The 17,636-nt window shown below is 42.6% G+C and overlaps 2 protein-coding genes across 3 annotated transcripts; one reads left to right on the top strand and one right to left on the bottom strand.

Moving 5' to 3' along the window:
• Positions 1 to 304: 304 nt before the first annotated feature.
• Positions 305 to 10,989, top strand: srpk3 (SRSF protein kinase 3). 2 transcript variants are annotated; one of them, XM_026333435.2, is made up of 17 exons: positions 305 to 802; positions 1,842 to 1,935; positions 3,666 to 4,615; positions 5,149 to 5,257; positions 5,362 to 5,449; positions 5,600 to 5,687; positions 5,779 to 5,885; positions 6,125 to 6,290; positions 6,921 to 6,946; positions 7,295 to 7,387; positions 7,554 to 7,605; positions 7,806 to 8,024; positions 8,111 to 8,208; positions 8,317 to 8,424; positions 8,631 to 8,700; positions 8,918 to 9,010; positions 9,190 to 10,989. In XM_026333435.2, exons 1-17 carry the CDS (start codon positions 793 to 795, stop codon positions 9,372 to 9,374), a joined length of 2,556 nt encoding a protein of 851 aa, XP_026189220.1. In that variant the 5' UTR covers positions 305 to 792; the 3' UTR covers positions 9,375 to 10,989. The 2 variants fall into 2 exon arrangements, with proteins under 2 accessions (XP_026189220.1, XP_026189219.1); XM_026333434.2 differs by having other exon boundaries at positions 1,839 to 1,935.
• tsr2 (TSR2 ribosome maturation factor) lies at positions 10,412 to 16,988 on the bottom strand. The gene is made up of 5 exons (XM_026333438.2): positions 16,872 to 16,988; positions 16,106 to 16,196; positions 15,142 to 15,233; positions 13,744 to 13,899; positions 10,412 to 12,590 (listed from the first exon to the last, which is right to left on the bottom strand). Exons 1-5 carry the CDS (start codon positions 16,947 to 16,949, stop codon positions 12,492 to 12,494), a joined length of 516 nt encoding a protein of 171 aa, XP_026189223.1. The 5' UTR covers positions 16,950 to 16,988; the 3' UTR covers positions 10,412 to 12,491.
• Positions 16,989 to 17,636: the final 648 nt, after the last annotated feature.

The following is a 17,636-nucleotide window of genomic DNA, read 5'->3' as shown; positions in this document are numbered from 1 at the left end:
GCTGATGTCTGAACATAAGCAGCCAAACAAGACATCTGTCTCAAACACTACCTGGACTAAATGCATAAAATGACTGATTGCAACTGTCAGTACCGGACTGTTCCTGATGCAAAAACACGTTTACAGGTCCAAAAAACCGGTCAGTTTTATTTTCATTAAATCTTCCACTAGTTAGAGGTAAAATTACATGCACTTGTTATTGTTTATAGTTTTGTATATTTTAATAGTCCGACATATAGCCCCCACATTAAAATGTTCTAGATCCGCTTCTGGTCCCAGTTTGGGTCGGTCTCGGCATGGCGTTGACTACGCATGCGCGCAGCCCGGTGTCCGGTGTCAGACTGTCAGCAGCTGTTGAGACCATGATCATTAGGACCGATAGAGCAAACAAAATACCACCAGAATAAGGGAGTAGACCGGGTACGGACCCGGTGCCGACCCAGTGCAAAGGCAGCGTAGCCTGGACCGGATACTATAGAGAGAGCCGCTGATCTGCAGCTAACGGAGCTAGCAGGCTAACAGACAGCAGACCGTCAGCTGTTATCTCACCGGGCTAACGGACAGGCCACTGGCTCGCGGTCACTACGCGGCACTGCACAGGCCTGTTCTGACCCGGGTTAGTTTGTGGACCTCCTTTACCACCTGTAGTCGAACTGTCTCCGGATGTCACCGCCTGGTCTCTGGTGAAGTTTCGAAGTTTTTAACTGAAGCTAACGAGCTAACTGTCGTTACCGTCGGTGCAGCAGGGATACACCGCTCTGACCCGGTTCGGTTTGAGGACCAGGAGCCAAGATGTTAATAGGTAAAGTGGTCCTGACCCGAGTCGGTGTTCAGGGAAGCTGTTTGTGTTGTCGGTGCAGTTTGTGTTTGACCGTTAAGTCTGAACTCTGGAGAACAACTAAAACGCTAAGCTAGCAGTTAGCTAACGGTACCAGCCCGCGGCTGCTGCTTTATACACACATACTTGTACTTCTGTCTTTGTGAGGACACTCAGTGACATAACCCATCCCCCAAACCCAAACCGAACACACCACAAGATGCCTGAACTGAACCTAACCCCAATCTAACCTGATTCTAACTAACGTTCACCCTAAAACCCTCAAACTGGAGTCTGAAACAAAGTGAAGACCAGGCGAAATGTCCTCAAAGAATGGTGTCAGACTAAAACGTGTTCACAGAGAGAAATTCACACACACACGTAGGTAAAGGTTATGGGTCAGCTAACTTCACCACCAGACTCCATTTAAAAAAAAAAAAAAAAAGTGAAATTTACAAATCATTGCGTTCCAAGAGGTGAATTTGATTACTTTTACAAAATGGTCAATGTAGTGGTATCAGGTTAATAAAGACCACATCTGAAAATTTAGAACTTTGTTTAAAAACATGCAGCTTGTGTGTAGTTTGGCAACTCAATCAACCAGTGACTGCATGCTTTGGACGAATATTTATGCAAGTGTATGATTAATTTTTTTTTTTTTTTTTGTACTGATGGTCTGAAATTCATCTAAATGAATGTCATTACATTTCATGAGAAAGCCCAGTATGATTGGTGATCCAAAATTAGTAAATTTAGTGATGTCATTTGCTGCTTCTGAATAAAGTTGCATGATTTATAAATTTTGGTGTGTGGTGTGTATGCCAGGTAAAGTGGAAATTCTGAAATTTGTAGCTTAGTCAACCCTTTCAGGAAGTACATGCTTGTTAATGAGGATCAGCTAACTAAATTTACAAATTTTAACATGGGGTTTTGTGTGTGATTCAGCTTTGAGTTAATAAGTTAATAAATCACATCAAATGGAGGAAGTATCTCTTAATGTGACTCTTGTTTCTCCTCTCAGCAGCAGTCGGTGCTGGAACTGGAAACTCTGCTGGCACTGGCAAGAAACAACGACGGAGAGGCAAGAAACACCGAAAGATCCGAACAGACGATAACCGGTAAGAAACCAGCAGGGACTTGAGACCAGACCCACTGACGAATCCCCACCCCTCCTCTCTAGTGCGCACACACTCTGCTGGCTGCCCTTCATACACGCTCAGAGGATATATTTAGCTGCATGTGGGAGACTTGATTTGTGGTCTGTGGGCTGTGTTTCATTCCAAGAGTGCGTTTACATACACATTAGTATCCCCGTTTCTAGTCAAATCCTTTGTCACATTTTGGAGTGTATTGTTCACATGGATCAGTAGAAACCTGGGCATATATATGCATATATACATTATCACAACAGTATCAGGGTTTCTAAACATCTGTGTGCAGATTTCTCCCCATCATTAAAAACCTGGAGCTGATGTTTCCAGTAAACAGTAAATCCTGGTTTCTGTCTATACTTCAGAAAGCAGTGATAGGGTTAGGTAGCAGAAAACTTCATCACAGAGCTCTTAGTCGACTTACTTACCTACCTACGCCTCCATGGAGTTTTAGAGGTGCAGACTACGCAGATGACATAAAACATGACAGAATGTAAGTTCTGCATCGAGTGTTTGATCAGGACAGTGATGAATTACACACATCATCTCAGTAAACAAGCTAGAACATGTAAGGCAAACAACTATGCTAACGGATTCCCCTCACTCCCAGTCTTTGTGCTAAGCTAACTGCTGCTCTGCTGACAGAAACAGGTTTGGTGCTTGGCCTACAGAGACCCAACTCTAATAATAGACCCAGAGCCCGAATCATGATCTCACAACACACACACTCTTTGGGCTATTTCAGTCCAGTCCAAGCAAACTTCAACAATGTCCATGACTCAGAGAGCAGCTGTGTGTGTTACAGATACATGATCAGTGTTATTTCATGTGACACACCTGACTGAATATTAAAGCTCAGAATCATCACTAGATGTTCACTGGACTGGCATAAAGGAGACATAGCAGAGACAAGTAGAGACAGGTTTACGGTTGGTCATCCTCAGTCAGGGTTGGTTTGTACACCTCTGTAGGCTGTCATGTTTTCCTCTATTGCTCTGTGGACAAGCATCCAACTGCTTTGACTGAGGGGTAAACTGGGAGCACTGTTTAGGAAGCAGCTCGGTTAGTGTATTTGTTCTGCCCAACTCTTTAATATTGTGGCTTTAATGAATACAGCATTCTCTAAATATTCTTACATATTCTCTATATTTAGTTCTTGTCATTACCAGTGTAGCTATGTCCACTTAAAACTTTCATTTATTAAAACATGCATTAACTCTCAGATCTACAAAACAGATTTTCTGCACATGATAAAAGTTGATATTGAGGGTTAGGCATAACATTGTGATTTTAAAACGGTGGACTTTCTAAAAATTTTGACACCAACAGCAAACATTTTCCTAAAAAGTTTCTAAAAATATTAACACAAAGTGCACAGTAGTCCAGTTTTGTTTTTCTAGGTGAAACGAGTGCAGCTGTCACAACTCAGACAGTACTGCTAAAATAAATTTTAGGTCTATGTTCCCTTGCTATGAGGCCTTCACCACATACCAGCTACTAACACGCCACTAGGCCTTCAGTTTCCAGTTTCTTGAGAATGGCAACCAAAATGTAAAAAGATACTATAACCATGAAAAGAGTAGTGTTTTTATCCATAATTAATGTCCTCGCTAAGTCATATTGTTTTACTGCATCTCACTGCAACTCTCAGCTTTTCCTGTTTAGCTCTTGTGTAATGCCTTATTTTTGTTTCTCAGGCCTGATGACCTGTGTGATCTTCAGACTCCGAATTCTGACAACAGCCTAGCACCCACCCTGCTGCAGAGTTACCCTCTAGTCACCCTGCAGCCCCCCCAGAATACTCCAAAAGCCATCACTTCACCAGAAAGTACAACAACACATTCAGATGATCTTAATGAAATTACCACAGCATCTCAGCAACACCCCCAACACTCTAAAACGTTATCCACTGAAACTACCCCACTGCTGCCCCAAAGTGTTCTTCGAATCCCCTCAACACCTCCCCAGAACACCCTCCACAATATCCCCGAACTTTGTGCTACAACAGATGTCCATATAGCACCGCCGGCACCTACTAAAACTACCCCCCAACCTGCCCCGCTGCCCCCTCTAGTGACTCCTCAGATATTCAGCAAATCACCTCCTGTCACATCCCAAAGTCCAGCCCAGAGTTCCAGCCAATCACTGGCAACTGTTAGCCAAAATATTACCCCAAATTCCTTCAGATCACCTCACAGGACTGTTCAAATTGTGAGTGTTTCTGACAGCCAGTCAGATCCCTCCAAATCACCTCCAACCTCACCTAACAATGTTAACCAAGATGCCTTTGATCCCACAATGGGGACACAGTCACTGTCTGCCCCACATCCTGCCAAACCCCCTACCAGCCCTCCATTAAGCCCCTCCCACCCAGACTCCTTCATGAGGACCTCAGTGAACGTCAATTCCAGTGCCTCCTCCAACTTGTACTCCCCTCTCTGCCCCTCCTCCTCCCCCTCCTTCCTTCAATCTTTTGACTCTCTGGGTCCTCCCTTTGGTCTGCCTCCCATGATGTCGTCAGCCACTTCTCACCTGACCACCCCGCCTCCTGCCCTGAGTCCACCCCCTCCAGAGTTAACCCCGCCTCCTGCTCACCTGCTGGGTTCAGATGATGAAGAGCAGGAAGACCCATCAGACTACTGTAAAGGTGAGAGTGACTCACACTTCAGTCTTTTAAATCTCTGTTAATACATTCTCCAGTGTAGTGAACTAAAAAGTCTGATTAGTACAGAACTCAATGCTTGAGTAAAGCATCTGCTGCTAGTTCCTACCTATAGTGAAGTACCTATACATAGAATGCTTTAATTAATAGTCTGGAATCATGCAACTCACAAACTGAATCTGGCACTAACCCGTGTGGAATCTGACACCCCTTGAGGAAACGTGTTTACCTTTCTGAACAGGGAACACAGACCCTGCACTCATTCTAGTTAGAGGGACTGAAGGGCTCATAATAACCCAGACCATAGTACCCTGCCACAAGATACTCCGATCAAAAACTTACAAAACAATTTACACAAACCAATATAAGGACCAAGTAAACCGGACTGACAGACTTCTGTAACCGCTCCAGGGCCCCAATTAGAGAAGACCCAGTTCCGAGATCCCAGGTTAGGGATCAGGGATGCTCAGTTCATTGCGATATGTTTTCTACCGTTTGTTGTGCTTTTTGTGTTCCAGGTGGATATTACCCGGTAAAAATTGGCGACCTGTTTAATGGGAGGTACCACGTAGTCAGAAAACTGGGCTGGGGACATTTTTCTACAGTCTGGCTCTGCTGGGATCTACAGTATGTCTCACAATATACACATAACCATGCACATATTGTTTTTTATGAGTTTTGGACAGATTCAGTTTGCAGTAATGTAACATCGTCTGAACCTGTGTGTTTAGGAAGAAGCGTTTTGTGGCACTAAAGGTGGTAAAGAGCGCCCCGCATTATACCGAGACAGCTCTGGATGAGATCAAACTGCTCAGATGTGTGAGTCTGAGATACAGACAAGCAGACAAATGACATGGTTTAGATTGGAAAAAGCTGAACAGTAATTCTGAGACTAAATTGGCTTTTGGTGTAGTGTTGCTGTTGAACTTGATTTTGAATGAAAGCAGTGACCAATTTGTTTCTGTCCAGGTGAGAGACAGTGACCCCTCTGATCCTTATAGAGAAACCATCGTCCAGCTGATCGATGACTTCAAAATCTCTGGTATCAATGGAGTCCGTATCCTTCACTGCTTGTCTACCTGTCTCTAATGTACCTACTTACTGCATCTGTCTGTCTGTTAGTCAGTAGTTTCCTGAGCTTCTCTCAGATGTTTGCATGGTTCTCGAGGTTTTGGGTCATCAGCTTTTAAAATGGATCATCAAGTCAAACTACATGGGACTGCCTCTGGTCTGTGTGAAGACCATCATCAGACAGGTAGCACTTCAGTGATTTGGACATGTCCTCAGCAACTGTGACTTGTTGACCTTTGCAGTGACTCGTACATGTTGACTCAGACTAGTTTACCTCTGCGGTGACTCGTACCTGTTTACTTGGACTCATTGACCTCTGCAGCGACTCGTACCTGTTTACTTGGACTCGTTGACCTCTGCAGAGACTCGTACATTTTGACTCAGACTCGTTTGACGTCTGCAATGACTTGTGTGTGCTTGCAGGTCCTCCAGGGTCTGGACTACCTCCACACTAAGTGTAAGATCATTCACACTGACATTAAACCAGAGAACATTTTGCTGGATGTTGACGAGGTCTACATCAGGAGATTGGCAGCTGAAGCCACCATCTGGCAGAGAACCGGAGCCCCGCCTCCTTCTGGATCATCAGGTGCGGAGCGTCATGTAACTGGTCAGACAGATATGACTGGAAACCATATAGAGGTGTGACAATACCCATTTGACATGTTTGTTCTGTAATAGTTACTTCAGACAGTGTTGGTTTTAGAGTGAAGGGAGACAAATATTGGAATAGTTGGTAAAAATACAATAGTCATCCTGTATCACTTCCTTTTTTTGTACCAAAGTTGTCCCAGAGAGAAATCAAGGTTCAATCACCCATGAGACCAAGACCAGAAAAATGTCTGAAGACCTGGTGTGAGATCGAGACCAAGCTCCACAGTACATGTTCATCAGAACCTGACAATATGAAACCAGTTAGACTGAGTCAGACTGAAACCAGGATTTGATCAGACCATCTGAGCGTGATATGAACCTGTTAAATCTGTCAGTGATGGAGTCAGACAGCAGTGCTACTGGGAGCTGTGGTTTCCACTCTGTTCAGACCGATATGTGTCTGTCTGACTGTGCTAAACTGTCTCCTCCTTTCTTTCTAACTCAGCTGTTTTCTTCTGCAAATCTTCAGTTATTCTGCTGTTTTTTTTCCACTCTTCCATCTCTTTCCTGTTTCTGACGTTTTCTTCCTGTCTCCCTGTGTGTCTGCCTCTGTGTGTCTCTCCAGTGAGCACGGCTCCCAGGGATCTGCAGGTAAGTGGCCAGGTGTGGTGCCTGCTGTGTTCACTGGTTGCTGCCATTTCAGAGAGAGATTGGAATCTGCGGTAAAACTCAGTGAAACAAACTTAGCAGGAGAGGAGCTGTCCTGGTGGTCCAGAGGTTCCAATACAAACTGTGATGCTGTGATGGAAATGCCACAGTTAGATTTCAGATGGACTTTTGGTGCATGAGATACTCCCCAAGACCCCCCCCCCCCCCCCCCCCGAAAAAAAGAAACTGCTGCAGTCGTGTCAAGCCAGAAAAATAACCAGTCTCTGTGTTCAGTGTTTGTGTAGAAGCATCACTGTGTTCTGCTGTTTCTGTGTGTTAATGTGCGTGTAGGTTGGTAAACTGTCGAAGAACAAGAAGAAGAAGCTGAAAAGGAAAGCGAAGCGTCAGCAGAGACTGTTAGAGGAGAGACTGGTGGACATACAGGTACTGTAGTTGTGCTGTAATGCTACTGCATGCTGCAGTACTCCTGTAGTTCTGCTACTATTACTTCTGAGCAGTATTGTCCTGTTAGCCAATCAGAATAAGACAGGAAATGTCAAATGTTCCCTTCAAAGTAAAAGTTTCCATTTTCTCCTGTGTGCCTTCATAGAAGATGGAGGAGGAGGATGGTCCGTTACAACCTGACACCACAGACGGTACCTGTGAGTACACGCATATAGTTGTATTTCTATCTTTATGAGGACATCCGTTGATGTGGCACGTTCTCTAACAGGAGTCAAAAAAAGTGAGGACTGGTCAAAATGTCCACACAAAGATAGAATTATGCTCACAATGGTTGTCAGAGTGCTAGACATACCAGTACGCATACTGTAAATATACATAGGTTATTCTGTGTTTACAGGTTCTCTGGTTGTCAATGGCAACACTTCCTGCTCCACAGCCAGTAGTAAAGCAAGTCCGGAGTCCAGCTTGTCTTGGTTGGAGGACAGGTGTAATGGCCATGCCCCTGGTCGTTTCTCTAGCCCCGCCTCCGGCCTATCGGGTTTCTCCAGTTCTGTGATGTCAGCGACATCTGAGTCAGCACTCTCTACCCAATCTGGATACTCAAGTGGACGAGACGGTCAGAAAACATGCACACACGCAAACACATTGACACACACAGGTAACACACAACAGATAACATGACATCCCTCTGTCTCCCTTCAGTTTTTACAGCTTCGGATTTCATCCTCAGTCCTCTGGACCCTCAGAACGCCGACAAACTGAGAGTAAAGATCGCTGACCTGGGAAATGCATGCTGGGTGGTGAGATAACTTCATGTCCTCATCCTACTCCTCTTCCTCCCTCTAGTGTTAATCTGTAGACCAATCAGAATGCTCCTCTCTCTCCCTCTGTCTCTCTCTCTCGGCCAGCACAAACACTTCACTGAGGACATTCAGACCAGACAGTACAGAGCTTTGGAGGTTCTGATTGGAGCAGAGTACGGACCACCTGCTGACATCTGGAGCACCGCCTGCATGGTACAAACACACTAACCTACGCTCGTAGGTACAGACTAATACACACTGTCTAAAGGTGTCTCCCTCTCAGGTCAGGTGACCCCTGTGTTTTACCATTGGTGTCCTGCTTTAAACTCAAAGGTTTTTGGTTTCAGATTGTGTGATCTTTACTCGGCTGTGTCTTCAGGGTCACACTGATCACTTTTGATTGACTGATTATTTTTCAGGCATTTGAGCTGGCAACAGGAGATTATCTGTTTGAACCCCACTCAGGAGAAGATTACACCAGAGATGAAGGTACTACACACCAATAACGCACTGCGTGTATTTACACCATAGATGCCAAACTACACTCTGATGGATACTTTCTAAGTAAAACTACTACATACAGTACTGCAGTTTGAATATTACACTCAGCATGTGGCCCTGATTTATAACAAACACTATTACTGTGTTTTAAAGTAATTCAGCGTATTCAGTAGTTCTTGTATTGTTTTTTTTTTTTTTTTTTCAGATCACATTGCTCACATCATTGAACTGCTCGGTCCTATTCCTCTGCCTTTCGCACTGTCTGGCAGGTACTCCAGAGAGTACTTCAATAGGAGAGGTAAGACAGCTTGTCTGCTGGGTCTATGATTGGCTGTTTGTTAGTGAAAGGCACGCTGGGAGAGTTGACTTCTCTCTTCAGCTTTTATTTCCACAGACCTATTATTAAAGAAGTTATTTTCTAACAGTTGTTTTGTTTATCTTTTGTTCTAATTTCTCACCTCTCCGTATGTTTCTCAGGTGAACTGCGTCACATCTCCAGTCTGAAGCCATGGGGTCTATTCGAGGTTCTCCTGGAAAAGTATGAGTGGCCACTGGATCAGGCAGCTCAGTTTAGTGACTTTCTGTTGACTATGTTGGATCTGCAGCCAGAACGCAGAGCGACTGCAGCACAGTGTCTGCAGCATGCATGGCTGCAAACATAAACGCCCACTGTGATTGAGGAGTGTTAGAGGAGTCGTTCTCTCTGTGCTGTTGGTTTTATATGGTGTGGGAAATTATCACCACAACTGTCTCCTAAACAGGTTGGTTGATGGACTGATTGATCGGCTGTGCAGGTAAACAAACATTAGCGTATCCTGTTACTGTAACTCCATCACATCTGCTTGAGGCTGAATCCAGGTATCATAAACAGACTGTATGTTCATAGTGATGAAGGAATATGTCACCTGTTTCTGAACAGTGCAGAAGTAGCTATATCAGACAGAACCTGTTTTTTTTTTTTAAATATACAACAGCTGTTAGTTAAATAAATATACACACTGTACCTGTTAGTAGGTAATCATTGTGTGAGTCTCCATGAGATCAAAGATGCAGTATCACAGAGGTGTAGTTCACAATTATTGCATGGAGACAACCTCCAGTGTTTTTCTTAACGTTTCAGCTGAACTGGAGGGTTAGGGCTACTTAAGTTAAATGTTCAACTGGAACATTTCTGTGCAGGTCTGCTGCTTGGATATACACAGAAAACATTTCACTTGATTTGTCGAACACCATTAACATTGTAACACCAGACCCTGAGCTGAGGGTTGTAGCTGTTCTTATTTTTAATTCATCTACAGATCAGGGTCTTTGTCAGTTTATATGTAGTAAATGCACAGAAAAAAAAAAGATTTTCTTCAGGACCTCATTAAAATGTCTTCTTTCATTTTTTTGTTCTAGTTAGATAAAAGCTAGCCTTAAATTGTCTGCTGCTGAAAATTGGTGAAATGATTCATTTTCACCTCTGTACTTTTTATTGATTTCATTTTGACACTACATAAAAAAACATATAGAACAAATGTGACAGGGCAGAGCAAAAACATGACAAACGTGTAACCCCAGCACTGAAATCTGTCTGTATATGTTTTGACTAGAACCTGTACCCTGTATAAGCTGTTGCATCTTTATGGCAGGGAAAATACCCTGGCAATCAATTTTTAAAAGAAGCTTTCTCCATTGTCACTTTAATCCACTGTCTGTGAAGTAAAATTAGCTTGTTGCTGCAGACAGACAGACACAGTCATGGGGATTGAGCGCCTGTTTTCAAAAAGACAATGTAGAAATGTCAGCGTTTTTTTTTTTTTTTGTCCATCGATACCATAGACGTGACGGCCCTACAACTCAACTGCATTAGCACAAGACACATGATGTTTGGATTCAGCCTCTGCTGACCTTTGACCTCCATCATGTCATATCACAACATGATCTGACGTTTTCTTAAATACTAGAGTTTGGGTTCCCTCACGTAGGAATCAGCTTCACTTTACACATTCTGTCATTTGACTGAATTTGACAGTTCCCTCAGTTTCTGTTGTTTGCTGAGTTTGTATTTAACTTTTTCACTTTCTGCCAAACTTGTATGAAATTGCCGACGAAGAGACTTCTAAAACTCCTGAACCTTTTTGATGAGTTTTGGTTTAGACAAGCACACTGTAGCTTCCTGACAGCAGCTGATGACCGTATTGATCTCTGTAGCTAAAACTGAGTTTGCCTCAGGTGACCTCTAACCTGTTCACCTGCTCTCACTTGTTTCTATAATAAACAGTGCCTTTGAAATGACTACTGACCCCACCCCCTCCCTCTGTCACAGTGACATAGAAGTGTTTTTTTTTTTTTTGTTTTGTTTTTTTTCAAGGTGTCATGTGTGTGAAATGTTTCTTCTGTGAAAATAAAGTTAAATGGCAGATATTGAAAGTGTTTTTTTGGCCCTGGTATTATTTATTTGAACTCACTGAGGGGCATTTATCACTGTTTTCTGGTTAATTCTACTTATTTTGCTTAAACCAGTCAGCAGGTCTTTGTTCTGTGTAGAGTGTGCTTCAGTTTGACATTATTCTACTGATCCACAGGAGGCAGTGAAGACTGTAAGTAACGGCTAACATTATCTTCACAAATGTTTAATCAGAAAATTTTTTTTTTTTTTAGTTTGCATCTAGGAGGGCGCTACTGACTCCTGACTACTGTTGAACATTTATTACTTTCTCTTCCAGGTGTTCGAGCTGGTTTTATGGAGTGCACAGCCAGCTGTCAGCTGCCATGTTAGGCTGTACCAGGTAGTCACGAGGGGAGAGGTGAGTATGGATTGGGTTTAGTTAAGCAGTGCTTCTGTTTAATATACATTTAATCAGTGGAGATGTTAATATCAGTGTGGTAACTTATAGGTTCCACTGGTGTAAATGCTTTGCTAGTGGTATAAATACTGAGCAGTGCAACTAAAATCTACTGAAGCTGTAAGTCTGCTCTTCCAGCCACCTCCTACATCTTTGTAAATGTTCCTCATACTTTCCAATAGTACTGGCTTTCATATTGTATGTAGTACACTTAGGTTTCATAGTATAATGTGATCCATCATAGTATTTTTTTTTTTTTTTCTAGGTTATTTGATAAGTGATAATATAGATCATAGTATGCAGGGGTGTCCCTGTGTAGCAATGTGTAGGGCAGAGATAGGTGGTATACCTGTGGTATACTATACTAGTATTATGCTATACATAGTATTACTATTGTTATAGGCCATAGTACAGTGTGATGTTTTATATTATAGTGTGTCGTGTTGTGGGTCATATGTGTCGTGCGCAATATACTGCGATAGGCCATAGTATATTATTTTCATAGCATGTTGTGTTAGGTTGTAGGATCATAGTATAGTGGGATGAGCTGAAATCATGTGACAGGTCATTGTAGAATGTGATGGGTCAAATTAAACTAGGACACTCTTATGTACTATAACATATTGTAATGTGACAGTACACTAATGTAGAAGCCCAGTGAAATGCAGCAGTATGACAGGAGAGTGTATCTGTCATAGGTCTTATATAAGACAAACCAGAATGACTCTGGTTTAATGATTCTGTTTCTTTCTTTTAGGTCCATATTTACTTGAAGGAACATGGGGTCATGGTGAGGACATCCACAGCGAGCAGCTGTCGACCCGTTAGGAAGTTCCGAGTCTGAAGGAGGCCTCAGTTGCTGTTTCATTGTCTCACACAACCTCCTCTTGAAGGTCAACGGTCAGCTGCTTCAGTCTGACTAACAGTTTATACTGCTCTTCACCCTCCTTGTTACTTTTTCTTCCTCACCACCGTCCACCCATCCTCTTCATCCTGAGAAGGAGCATCTGTCCTGCTGGCTGATGAACTGGATGTTTCGCACTCCATCACCTGAAGAGAGGAAGATGTTTTATTTCTGCATTTTGTTTTAAGCTCCTGTCAAAAACAGATTTAATTAACAGACAGAAACATGAAGTTAATATGAAGCTCTAGTGTTTCAGATAAACACTTTAACATTAACTACAGATTAGCAAGGAAATAGTAAATAACAATCAGAATAAACATCCAGTTATAAAATGAACCAAAGAATAAAAAAAAAAAAAAAAAAAACATGCTATAAGGTGTTAAAGACTGGTGGCCAGGTCAGTAATCACATGCAAATCAAGTGGCAATGTGTTCCAAAGTTTAGAAGCTGTAACAGCAAACGAATGACCGCCCAACTGGTTGTACCTGGGACCTGGGGACGTCTAACAGCAGCAGAGTGGACAGATAAAGAGTGTGGAGCAAGGCCATTAACAGCTTTCAAAACAAACATGAAATGTTTTAAATCGATATGGTAGCGAACCAGGAGCCAGTGGAGAGTACATAGCATTGGGGTGATGTGGGTGAATCTGGACTATTTAAAAGAAGAGCAGCTGCATTTTGCACCTGTGACAGATGCTGGAGTGAGGACTATGTATTATCAGTGCATTGCTGTAGTCAATTCGTGAGCTGATAAAAGCAAGCACCAGATCACTGCACGACAGAAAAGATGTAGCGGACCTCTACCAAGACCAGTATAACATTATTAAGCTGACTAAAAGCCAACGTTAACGTCATGCCAGTAATTCTGTGTGTCTGGGGGAAACGGCATATAAACCGACTTGGTGTTTGGGAGCTGCAGCTGAATCCATGCAGGTGTACACCCATGCCTGACAGAGAAAGTCGTCTATGGCAAGCCATTCTATCATCAATGGGATCTTTCCCAATTAAAAAAAAACATTCTTACTACTAGAAGAATTTCATCATATCTAGAACAATAGTTGGAGTGGACAGCGAGTTATGAACTGAGCTGTTCTACACAAACACGTGACACCTGGCTTTAAAGTGTACCTGTACATAAACCACACCTAGATACAAATTGCACCAGGATGTTGTTTCCGTTCTCAGCAGTGATGCTTCTAAACTAGCCTGACTGTCCAGCATAGTCCTGAATACTTCCTCTGACTCACCTGTGTGTAAATGCACCATTCAGATTAAGCGGTGTGTGCCACGAGAGACATACCTGTGCTTCATCATCACTGTCATCATCAGACGGTGTGGGGGGAGCTGTGACCTTTGCTCTCTGACTCTTCTTTGTCAGGGTGTCGATGGTGTGCTGGAGCTGCTGCAGCGCCCCCTGCTGCCACTGACTAAACATCTGCAGCAGACTGATTGACACCTGAACACACGAGAGAATTAACATCAATGTGCACAGTCTGCGATGGACTGGTGACCTGTCCAGGGTGTACCCCTGCCTTCTGCCAGAAACAGAGCTGGGATAGGCTCCAGCAGATCCCTGTGTCCCTGGTTAAGGAATAAGCGGGTATAGAAGATGGATGGATGGAATGTGCACAGTGTTAACACTTCACACAAACTGGAGTAAAAATCTAACAGTGCTGTTTGTTTTCTAAACTGGAAACCTATAGCAGTCCAACCTGATGACAGAGATAAAGCCTGTTATCACAGTGACACAGGTGGGTGAACTGTTAACCAGGGCTGTTTTTAGTAAAATGATCAGGGGCTGAGTCATGATTGCACTGGACTTTTCTTTGGAAGGAGACAGGCAGCAGTTGATTGGAGAGGTTTCACCTCATGTATAATAAATATTGTAATCAAAACTGTTATTACACAGACACATGCACTCAAATGGCTAATTGTTAGGTAAAACGAGGTTTGTTTCCCTTTTGTAAAGTTTCAGTCTCCATCCGATTTGTGTAAATGGTAACATGCTGTACTTTCCCTGAGCAATGAATATGTTATGAGTAGTTTCAACTTTTGCACATCAGCTCTGACTCCTTCACAGTTTAATGTAGTTTTCTCATTTACCTTAATTCTTACAATCTCCAAAAAGGACAGACCAGAACGTTTCATGCTTTTATATTAGTCAGTGAATCTGCACCTTCCTCCTGCTTCCCCTTAATGTGCGTCACTAAATTACTGCCCTTCTCTCCGATGCTATAATTAGTTCTACTTCGCTCCAAGATCAGTTCATGGCCTTAGAGTTTACCTAGTTAACTTAGTGTGAATCTTTGACAGGAGCCAATGATTATGCCTAATGGCTGCTACTAACACTAACCTGCAAATCATCTCCATCTCATGCCTACATGATCCAAACTGGGCTTATATTCACATGGACGTGGATTTATGGCAACTCTTTTTGTCCACTGCTATTAATACATAATAAAAATTTAAAAACAAATATACGTTTTCTGCAAATAACTGCCTCTGTGTGCATACATGTACACCGTAAGGTTTTAGATCTTGAAACTGAGGACATGTCCATTTTAGTGAGCCACACCTGGTTTTAGAGTTCAGATTAGTCATAGGTTCAGAGTTAGGGTCCTAGGCTAGGGGATTGCGTTATACTACATTGTGTTAATATGAGTGTTTAAAAAGTGTAGGTGTGTGTGTGTGTGTGTACCTGAGGTAAACTCCCATCATCTATCACTGTGTCAAACTCCTGATCCATCAGTTCTGCAATGAAATCCTCAACCTCACTCTGCTGCAGGTCAGCTGATCACACGGATCCACATGAAACATAAAACAGTTGTTTTTAAATGCACTGAATGTGTCACAGTACTGTAGTACACAGGATTTCTATAGATATTTGTACAATTTGCGCTTCATTCTTACTACATATATAATTGAAAACATAACAATCGAAAGAGTGTTTGAAAATAAGTTTCTGGGAGTTAATCTTGACCTCAAACTGAGCTGGAAACCACATATAAACTATACGTGTGGTAAATTAGCCAGGAGCATTAAGGTTATAGATGAATGCAGATATAGAGTGTCAAAGTCTCTTTACAATGTAAAAACAATTATTACAAAAGCAAATGAACAGACAAATATGTGGAAATTATTACAAAATGAGGAGTAGATATTGAAGTTATTTTTGCCTCATTTAATAAACCTCTATATGGACACCATTAGTTGCACGAAGCACATCAAGACGGTACTCGATTTCTTGCCATGTTTGCTGTAGCATAGCCTCATCAATGGTGGCAAAGGCATCAGTGATCTTTTGCTTTAGATCAGTGATGTCCCGTATCTTTGTTCCTTACACAATATCTTTAACATAACCCCATAGAAAGAACTTTGATAACCACTGAGTACATAGAACAAATCTGATTACGATATCTCATCAATTGCCTTTGTAATATATTTTTTAAATTGTAAAGAGACTTCATGGACACCCTGTATGTTTAATCAGAAAACATTACATACTCTGTACTGTGCACTAGTGTTACCATATCTGAACTACAGTGTGGAAGTCTGGGGACACACTCATAAGACCCTGAGAAAAAAAAAAAGAACTGGTTGATTAATAAATAAATACAGTGGGTGCTGAACCGGGTAATCAGCTGACTGCCATGGTTACCTACCGTTGTCATGGAAATACTGCTGAACAACATCCACCATCCAATCCGCTTTCTGCTGCCCGTACACGCCTCCGAAGCCATTATCCACCGCGATCTGAAGCGAGAAATAAGACGGTTACTGATCCTGGGTCTGCGTACTGTCAGCAGTGACCCACATCAGGGGCCACCCAAAGAGGGCAGGGAAAACTGCGTTTTCAGTCTGAATAAGTGTTTTTCTTCAACTTAACCGACGCCCATTGCTCGTACAGTCTGTAATAAAGCAGCATGGTCGCTTTCTGAGGTTTCCATCCCACAGTTTGTTGGCGAACACGCGTCTTTTTCAGCGTGTGAGGTCAGACGATGTGACTGTTGCTGAGCAGCTCAAACATGAAGGTTTAAACATTTTAAAGCATCATGTGTGAAGCTCCGGTGACCACGTGACGTTGAGTAGCTGTTCCAGGTGTTGGACAGACACTGGCCTCATGGTCAGTCTACATGTTGGAGATCTGATTGATCGAAACAACATGTGTCGGTTTGGATCTGCGATAAACAACGTGTCGGAAACTGGTCCTGCTCAGGTCCGTTAATCCATCCAGGTGGACAGCCTGTAGTGTCACGTGGTCTGGGAGCGCTCACTTTCTGCTTGGTTTGCTTTATCTAACCAGGCGCTTCAGTAAAATACCACCTGTCCTGTCACACACTGAACTAACAGCCGCTCCCAGTTCAGCCCGTCTGCCCGGACTCAGTGAGGATCTGTCTCTCGGGCTGACCCCCCAGTGCCGACACTCACCTGTAGAACGGGCCAGGTGTGAAGAACTGCTCTCACTCCCTCCTTAAAGAGTTCACGTGAAGCTGCGGAGGCCGCCATGTTGGAGCTTTTTCTTCTTCTTGGTTTTGCTTCTTCTTCGTGGAGTTTTTTTTTTTTTTTTTTTAGTTGGGAAACATTAAATTAGAGCATTAGCGCCACCAACTGGAAAATACATAGGTGTTTCTATTGGTTGGCTTATTAGCTTTTAGTTCTTTTTCCTCAGACAGAAACTGATTAGTTGACTAAATTGATTATCTGCTGATGAGATCATGTAAATCATACGCTCAAATTTATTCCCCAAGTTTTCAGCCTTGTATTTTAGATTATAGAGTTTTTTTTTTAGGTTACCATACTCATCCCTTCCAGTATTGTTTCCCAGTTTTGAATAACAGATGACTTATGAACCGTCTGTTCGAGCCTCATCATTAAACTTCCCTACTCTTCCTTCCATTCTTGATCACTCACACTGTGAATGTCCCTGCTTTTCTGCCACCTTTCCTTCTGCGGGTCCAAACTGTAATATCAACATGAATCTTTAGCTGCACTTTTATCAGCTGCATCATTCCCTGTGATCGCTAATAATCCACTAACATATCACATCGACCCTGAGTGGTTATATTTCAAGTTGATTAAAGAAGAAGCAGAACAGATCATTGGTCTCAACTCTTGACGTTCAATATATAAAAAAAAAAAAAAAGTGTAGAGACGACTTCCTAAAGCGGTTTAGGTCCTTAGAGGTCTGCAGGA

Source organism: Mastacembelus armatus, chromosome 7 (assembly GCF_900324485.2).
Source record: "Mastacembelus armatus chromosome 7, fMasArm1.2, whole genome shotgun sequence".
Classification (NCBI taxonomy): Eukaryota; Metazoa; Chordata; class Actinopteri; order Synbranchiformes; family Mastacembelidae; genus Mastacembelus; species Mastacembelus armatus.
Note: the sequence above shows the minus strand (reverse complement) of the source record. Positions and strands in the feature narration are given on the sequence as shown.

Excerpts from the sequence above, each read along its gene's own strand:
- srpk3 (XM_026333434.2), top strand. Across the intron at positions 4,616-5,148 it reads CCCATCAGACTACTGTAAAG|GTGGATATTACCCGGTAAAA; the intron begins GTGAGAGTGACT and ends TTTGTGTTCCAG. Across the intron at positions 6,291-6,920 it reads GCCTCCTTCTGGATCATCAG|TGAGCACGGCTCCCAGGGAT; the intron begins GTGCGGAGCGTC and ends GTGTCTCTCCAG.
- tsr2 (XM_026333438.2), bottom strand. The coding sequence starts at position 16,949 with ATGGCGGCCTCCGCAGCTTCACGTGAACTCTTTAAGGAGGGAGTGAGA. Across the intron at positions 13,900-15,141 it reads ATGATGGGAGTTTACCTCAG|GTGTCAATCAGTCTGCTGCA; the intron begins GTACACACACAC and ends TCGTGTGTTCAG. Across the intron at positions 12,591-13,743 it reads ACAGTGATGATGAAGCACAG|GTGATGGAGTGCGAAACATC; the intron begins GTATGTCTCTCG and ends TCCTCTCTTCAG.